Source organism: Octodon degus, unplaced genomic scaffold (assembly GCF_000260255.1).
Source record: "Octodon degus isolate 3935 unplaced genomic scaffold, OctDeg1.0 scaffold00084, whole genome shotgun sequence".
Classification (NCBI taxonomy): Eukaryota; Metazoa; Chordata; class Mammalia; order Rodentia; family Octodontidae; genus Octodon; species Octodon degus.
The window spans coordinates 3,786,574-3,794,923 of NW_004524660.1; the positions used below are offsets into that span (position 1 = coordinate 3,786,574).

Below are 8,350 nucleotides of genomic sequence, written 5' to 3' on the forward strand. Positions count from 1 at the left end.
ACCCAAAATCAAGTATTTTTTGACAGTGCTTTAAAAAGCAAAGATGCAGTAATTCATTAAGATGTTCACTTAGGTTATTTTTTTGTTCAAGTGTAAAACTATTTTGGTGTGATTGCTATATAATAGACCTCATCTGTTTGTTTATATGTCTGCACGGTGGTTTTTCAAAAGCATGCCGTTGTAGCTCGCATTTCTAGAAGCAGTTGGCTCAGCCTTAGGGTCTTGCTTAGGCGGATCTGAGTCTTGCAGATACTGAACGTGAGTCCTAACTCCTGGCTTTCGGGTTGCTGATAGCGGCGGCCTCTCCTGCCTCGCTCTTGTTGGTGTGCGTGAGCTGACCCTGCTGCGAAGATGGGGCTTTGCCCTTGAACAGCTCTTGGTCTCCTCTTTGCCTGTTCAAGGACTTCGTGTGCGCCACTGGGCCTCCTCTGTGTGGGACTCTTCTGTGGGACTCACTTTCCCCTCAAGTCATTCTCATCACAGTAGAAACATAGTGGTTTTCATTGTTTGGCGGGGGGAACCTTCCTTGACGTCTATATTTCGTTTCCCATGCAGCCACTCAAGAGTCTATCCTGTCTCCATTTCCTTCCCATTGTCTTTGGGTCTGCTCTGAACAACCTTTCACCCCAGTCCCCCATACAGCACCTACCTCTGTCAAGGTATTCATGACCTTCACATGCCAAATCTCATGGGTAGCATTTGATTTAAATCTTCCTGGGCCATCTGTAGCATCTGGCAGTTTGTCACTTCCTCTAGTTAGAATCTTGGCTTCAAAGAAACCAGTGTGGTTTTACTCTTTCCTCACTGCTATTTCCCAGACTCCTTTGCAGGCTCTTCCTATTTTCCTCCTCTCCTAAAATGTCCAGGTCCTGGGTCCGCTTCTCTCTCCTCCTCTTTCCCAGAGTCCTTTCAGATGTTTGAATGCTTGTGAGCCTCCCAGTGTTCTGTCTAAAGTCCACACCCGTCTCTTGTACTCCTGGATTTTGTAGCTAGCTGTGGTCCTGCATCCCGCGGCTGGCTAATGGGCCTGTCCTCTCTGATCTAACACAGTCAGACACAGCGGCTGCCCTTCCTAAGGTTGCCTTTCACCTGGATGACTGCAGTAGCCGCCTGACTTTTTAGCCTCGTCCTTGCCTTGAGCTACTTCACCGTGTATTCAACGCTGTGGCCTGAGAACTCTTTGAAGATGTTAGATTTTTGTCCTTGTCTGGTCCAAAGCCTGCAGTGACTTTCCACGCGGGTCAGAGTAAAAGCTGTCTAGACAGTGGTCCTCCTCTGACCCAGTACTTCGGGGATTAAGCGCCTATCTTCCCCCAGCCTTCGATCTCGCCACTCTTTCAGGGCCTGGCGCGGGGCGCAGGGCCGAGGCCTGTGGGCTGTGGCTTGGCCGGCTGCTCCCGAGGCCTGGGCTCTGGGCTGCCCGCCTCCTCCCGCTCGCCAGGCACATTCTAACCCTCCAGGTTCAGCTCCTCCCACCTCCCTCTCGCCAACTCGCCTGATTCCTTCTCTTAGCTTTATCTTTCTCTATTTCAGTGATCGTCGCTTTTTGGGTTTGTTGTATTTGTTCTTGGCAGTCTTGGAGTGTGAATGGAAGCGTGTGACGGAGCGGGCAGTTAGAACCGAGCGCAGCTGCGGCTGAGTAGCGCTGCAATCAGTTCTCTGCGTGCTGACGGCTGTTTTCTGTTCCTCAGTTTCTCTGTTTGAAGAACATTCGGACGTTTCTCACGGCCTGTTGTGAGATATTTGGAATGAAGAAAAGTGAACTCTTCGAGGCCTTTGACCTGTTTGATGTTCGTGACTTCGGGAAGGTAATTGAATTTTTAAATACTATTTTTCTTTGCAAATATTGTTTACTTAAGTGGTTCATCTACCTACATGACATATAATTCAATCTTACCTATAGGTGGCTTAGCAGACAAAAAGCAGCATGCCAAAAGAGTAAAATCAAGTACCAACCACTTTACAAATGGATTTGAAGTTGCCTTGGGCTGGGGAGCTAGCTCAGTGGTCTCAGTGCCTGCCTGGCAAGTGCAAGGACCTGGGTTCGATCCCCAGTTCTACATGCTGTGCTGGCCACCGAAACTGGGTGTGGTGGTGTGCAGCTGTAATCCCAGCACTGGGGAGGCTGAGACAGGAGGATCACTATGAATCTGAGCTGCGTAGTGAGACCCTGTACCAAATAAATAAATAAATAAATAAAAATATGATGTTGCTTGCTAATATAAAGCACCATAAAGATTATCTATCCAGAGATAATATTTTCTGCTGGTTGCCTTCAAGGGCATGATTACCATTATCCATCCTTTCAGTAGGTAATCGGCACTGCAGTGTGAGGATCAGCGTTCTTCCACATCAGTTTTCTCTATATTTGGAATGCATCCAGTGCTTGGAAGTTAAGGATGTTGCTCTTCGGTACTCGGGAGGGTACCTCCTCCCCCCATAGCCCCCTCACCCCCTCCTTCCCTTCTTCCCTCCCTCCCTCCCTGCCTCTGTGCTGGGGATCGAAGCCAGAGCCTTGTATATCCTGGGCAAGGGCTCTCCCACTCAGCTACATCCCTAGCCACAGATTTGAGCAATTCCTGTTGCTTGGTTTTTGTCAGATGTTTGTTAGAGTTTAGTGATACTCTTCACATAGAAATTGTTTTACTAGTCACTGTTATTACTTGTGTGCACTAAATGCTTGTATGTATTAAGATGCTGGTGAAAGAAACAGTCTTTCAAAAGCTGCACTTAGATTATGAAGTGATGTGGCATAATGCTGAACTTCCTGCAGGTAAGTAACTGTCAAAGAGCCGTCCCCAGAGTGGCAGTGCTGTCCTTAGTCCTTGCTCGTATAACTGCAGTATGAGATTAGGCACACAAGGCGGGGAAAAACCCAGTCACGTGCCCCTGAGAAGTTTGCCTTTATGCTTTAATCCACGTGCTGGTGCCTTGCCAAAAGACTGAGAATAATACTTTGATTTTCAAGATGAAATATTTTGGTTATAAAATAAAAAAACAAGCAATGAATTTATCTGCCTGACAGTGGGAATAAATAGCACAGACTTACATCAGCGATGGGGGGCTGTTCTGCAGGGGTGGCGGGGACTGAATTCAGGTCTGAACTCTGGTCTTTTGTGATCTTTGAGAAACCAGCAGCCTGCTGCTGGCTTGGGTGGAAAAAAGTGTAATATCCAGGTTTCTAAGGTTCTGTTTATCTCTGCACGCCATGATTTAAGTCCCCAATAGAAATGATTGATAAGATATGATAGGAAGTGCCAGGGACTGGCAGCTGGGCCCCCAGCAGGAACATGGAAGCACAAGTGTGTGTGTGGCCGGGAAGTGCAGCTGCGTGTGCAGGGAGATCCAGTGGAAGCCCGAGCGAGGCGAGGGCCTGTGCGGCGAGAGCCCTGGGCCCTGAAGCGTGCCGGCAATGGTTCTGTGGTGCATCACTTCCGTCCCTTCTCTAAGCCCATTTCCTTTGACTTTCACCTCTTTTGGGGAAATGAAGAGTGAAAATGATTTGGGGAAATGCGAAGGACTCAATGCTGTGAAGCGTGGCAAGGAGCCGTGCGCTTTTCATTCAAGCTTGAAGAAATGGTGCCCACACAGAGTGGGAAACTGGGAGTCTCTCTTCACACAAATAACGGACCTACAGTTCAGGTGTGCTCAGCATCTCTTTGCCTAGGAATGTACTGTAGTAACAGTACATGATGGTGTTTCCAAAGGGATTAATATTACTGCCCTCACTGGATGCCTGGAGTAGTCTAGTGAAGACTGGAAGCGCACGTTCCTGTTGTTTAGGTGAGGACGGACACTGAGATCCCAGCAGGTTGGGTGGGCACTCACGCACTCGGTGCTGGGACAGGAACAGGATCGGGAGCTTGGGTGTTCTGACTTCTCCTGTGTGCTGTCTGCATTTGGGTCTCACTGCTTTACGGATGGTTAGGGAAAAGGCTGAAGTTCCAGGAAAAGACTGTGGAGTTTGCAGAATAGAAGAGCACAAGCGATGTGCTACTTTGGATCTCATGGCGCTTTGTCTGTAGAAAGAAAGCACAGACCAGGATACTGCGTGAGTTGGGAGTGTGATTGTGGGTGAGCGCGTGGCCGAATGCCTCATAGACCGTGGCCCCTGTGTGCGCCACCAGTTCTGAGCTACGTCTTCTGTGCCTTTCCCTCCTGTGATACTCTCTGCTCCTTCATCTTTGTCCACGCTCTGCTTCTAGTTTGGGTTTTGGAAATCTGATTTGAATCGTAGGCCCAACATGAATTTATCTTCTGGAAATTTAGAAAATTCTGGAAGATAATATTAGCCCCCACAAGATGGTTTTTCTTTTATGAAATAGTGAAGAACACTGTAAAGGGGTTTGTGATGCTTTTGACTTTAGGAATTTCCTGTAATTTCTAGAGTTGAGCCTTCTCTTCAGTGCTAATTCATATCATACTCAGTATCGGCAAAAATTAGAATATAGAGATTTTTTGTTACACAGGGATGAGGAAGGAGGTTTGTAACTTGAATTCTGGAGTTGTTAGAGGCCTTGAAGTTAAAAGTGACTCAGTTGTTCATTACTGGTAGATACTGAAGAGGTGGTGTCTGTGGCTGGGACTGCGGTGCCTTCCCCTTCCTTCTGTGTGGGGCAGTGTGATCACCCTGTTAGGTGTGCTTACCACTCCGCTTGGGTTTGGGGCTCATCTGTAGAGAAATCATTTTTCTTTCTAACAGAATCACTGTTTTGTTTTTTTTTTTTTGTCAGATAATTGTAGGTATGTAGAGACACTTTTTCTGTTATTTAATAGTTTTTAGTCTGCTGTCATTTAATGAAGAGGTTTGAAGACAGGGTTCTAGAATTTAGTTTTCAGTATGTAATCATTTCAAAGTATAGTCCCATCTTCATGGTAAGTGTTTTCTTTTTCTTAACATTGATTCTGGGAATATCATAGGCATCCTTCACATGTCTTTCTCTGCTTAATAGAAGATGAAGAAAATAGGCGATTGCGCCTTGTCAGACTGGGATCTTACCTCCTCCAGAGCCTCTCAGCTGTCTGTGTATTTGGGTGAAACAGAATGATTTGAAAATGGGTAAAAACACAGGATAAAAGGGAACTGTAATGTCTTCTAAGTCTTTCACCTGGAGTTGAGTAAGGCCAAGAGATAGTCAAGTTGATTTGGGCAAGTTATTCTTGCAGGGTTCTGTGTGACCTCAGAGTTGCCATCTTTTCAGTACAGGTAGACCAGTGGGCTAAGGAAATCACTGTCCTTCAGCCATGTGAGTCTGGGAAACACCCTGGGCCACTCTTCCTTCTGTTGTCTTAAGAGTGCGTTGGTCACTTAATTGATGGTTCTAGTGAGCAGGAATGGCCAGCTGAATTGGGTCAGTGTGGTTCTGGGGATGGGTATAAAAGGAGAATAGGAGGGGAGGAGTTATACTGATTTTCCTGTGAGAAGCTGGGCTGAGCTCTGCCTTCCCCAAGGTTGGCTGCTGTTCTCTTGGGGGATCTCTGCTCCTGGCCTTTGTCTCAGGCCTTGACTCCCTGTTCCCTGCAGATTCTTTCAGCCTCTGGCAGCACCTTCCACATGGCCTGCAGACTCGCCAGCCCCCAGAACCAACACTTGGCCTTTGCATTGCAGACTCCTCAGAGTCCTCGGCCTCTAGAGTACGGACAGATCTCCTGCACCATTCTACCTCTGAGTCTGGGCAGATATTGTAAGCTGCTCTTGTAAATTTCTGTGGCCTGAATTAAATCTGTTCTCTTGCAAACACTGACTACCAAAGAGGTAGAAAATAAATAACAAAGACCCAGGAAATATTGAAGCCCTAGACAAGAAAGCTCAGGTGCTGTGGATCTCCAGGCTTGACCTTTGGTCACTTTCATAAATACACAGGACATCTCTTGTGAAGAATTGAGACCAGAGTGAATTGGGGCATGGCATTGAAAGCCTCTGAGGTGCTTCAGCACCCTGTCAGTGTCCCCCCAAAGACTAGTGGGAGGCACCCCGGCTGGGGCACCCACCCTTTACATTTAGACAACTGGGTCTCTCTGTGCGCTGCTTCTTTCTTTCCTGTCTTCCCAGCACTGCTTTTCTGTTCATGCCGCGGTTTTGTTGGCAAGGACTTGCGCCGAACACATCTTCCCTTGATTATTAATAAATGCAGCCACTTTTCACTTGCTGTTGACCGTGCTCTTGAAACGCCATGCTCATTCCACACAAGAGGCTAGGATTTGTCTGCTGAAGCTTCCTGAGTTAATACCACCACCTTATTCCATACTTCCTTTGTCTCTAAGTGGGATGATGATTCTTAACATCCAAGATTATTATGGAAATAGGAATAATTTATTTAAAATGCATAGGAATTGCTTGAGAAATGGTCCAGTAAATGAATGTAGTTCCAGCCCAGAACCTGGAGTTTTGGTAGACATGGGTCACAGAGTTCCATGTTTGGTTATGTGTAAGGTCAGAAAGAAGGTGCTGGTGGTGCTATCTTGATCCTGTTTATTTGGCTGGACCTTTTCTGGATCAGGTTATTATGAAAATTATAACAGGTGTGTGTGTGTGTGTGTGTGTGTGTGTGTGTAGATGTGTGTGTACAAATGGTGATTTGTGATAGGTCTTTCGGCAGTGCAGTAAAGAGCTAGGAAAGATAAAAGAAGCCTTTATTAACTCCAAAGACATGGAAAGGATCGAGGGCAGACGGGGCAGGTAGATCCTCGGGCCTGAGACAAAGAAAGCTGGGGCATTTATGGACTTCTGTTAGGGTGGAGCTTGAGGGGGCTGTTCAGCATTGTCTGAGGAGCTGATTTCCTTGGGAAGATAAGCTGTTGTTTTGAAGGTTTCAGCCATATTAGATGACCACTATAGTAATTCAACAATCCATACGAGGGCCAGAACCTATCAATCAGTTGGGAAATCTGTTGTGCAACTTTTCCTGAAAGTTCTCAATGCCTTTAAGCAAGTGTTTTTCCTTTCAATGATGTGGACCACATGAGCTGTTGCATGAGAGTAGATTCTGGGTAGGGAGGGTGTGGTTTGGTCCTTTCTCACCTACATACATTGCTACCTAAAACCACATTTGAGCTTGCTGTGAAAGCCAAGGGGTACATGGCTACTTTAAGGTTTCAAAGGGTTTTAAATGGCTCGTGAAATGGAAATTCCCAGTTGTGGGTTCTGCGTGCAGCAGGAGGGGTTGGTGCTTTCCCCTCCTGCAGCTTAGTGGCAGAGACCCGCTGCAGCGGAGCCATGTTTCCATTGATCTCGCACACATGCTCCTGCCCTGCACACCTCTTACTCTGTCTGATGGCACTGTTTGCTCTGGCTGCCTCCTACATGTGTCTGTCTTCACCACCTCTCAGGCTGACCTGTAGCACTCAGGGTGCTTGCATGCACCTGGGCCGTTATGATGGGCTGCCTCATAGAACCTTGTGTCCTAGTGGTTGGGTAATCCTCACATCCTCCTTCCCTGGCTTCAGTCCTTGAGGCTGCTGGGAACTCACCTTCAAAGCTCCAGTTGTGCCCCAGGGTCCCAGTACAGTGATACTTGGCAACTGATAGTGATTTGTTTTCTTGTGGCTGTTTGCCTGGATTTACCACTCATGAGAAATCCTTCCCAGTGGTACGTGTTTGGATCGCAGTACTCTGGGAGACTGAGGCAGGAGGATTGCAAAGTCCAGCCCACATTGGGCATCTTAGGCACTTAGCGAGACCCTGGACCAAAATTAAAAATAAAATCAATGAAAGGGCTGGGGGTGTAGTTCAGTGTGAAAGCTCTGGGTTTAATTGCTAGTTCCACACACACAAAAATCATCCTAACCAAATGCTGCCGAGCTTTTTCTTGGGTTCAGGTGCCTCAGGGCATTCACCTTGAAAGATCCTTACTGTCTAGGATGAATCATCTTGGCATAGAAGTCTCTTTTTATAATTGCTTGCTTGAATTTTTTTTTTAAATACTGGGGATGAAATCCAAGTGTGCTTTGCCACTGAACTGCATTCCCAGGCTCAATCTAAGATTTGTCTGTCCATCTGTCCGTCCATCCATCCGTCCGTCCATCCATCCATCCATCCATCCATCCATCCATCCATCCATCCATCCATCCATCCATCCATCCATCCATCCATCCATCCATCCAGAGGGTTAATTTGCGATCAGCCTACCTTAGACTGCTGAGCATCCCGGCTTGGACGTTACTCTTACTACAAGTTTCAGGTTTCTCTCCTGAAGTGCTTCCCACCCTAAATTATTCAAAAGCCTCTGAGGCATGCGCAGTGTGTGGGGCTCTAGTCAGAGCTGCTTCCGAGCTGCACATGGAATTCTGTCTTTGGTTGACTGCCTGCCGAGCTGCACATGGAATTCTGTCTTTGGTTGACTGCCTGCCG

General features: G+C 47.1%; 1 protein-coding gene across 1 annotated transcript in view; it reads left to right on the forward strand.

Annotated features, from left to right (window-relative positions):
* Vav3 (vav guanine nucleotide exchange factor 3) overlaps positions 1 to 8,350 on the forward strand; it is a 347,338-nt gene that overhangs the window by 83,636 nt on the left and 255,352 nt on the right. Inside the window, exon 2 of the mRNA XM_023721699.1 lies at positions 1,692 to 1,808. Within this exon, the coding sequence (XP_023577467.1) occupies positions 1,692 to 1,808 (117 nt within the window). The remainder of the gene's footprint in view (positions 1 to 1,691; positions 1,809 to 8,350) is intronic.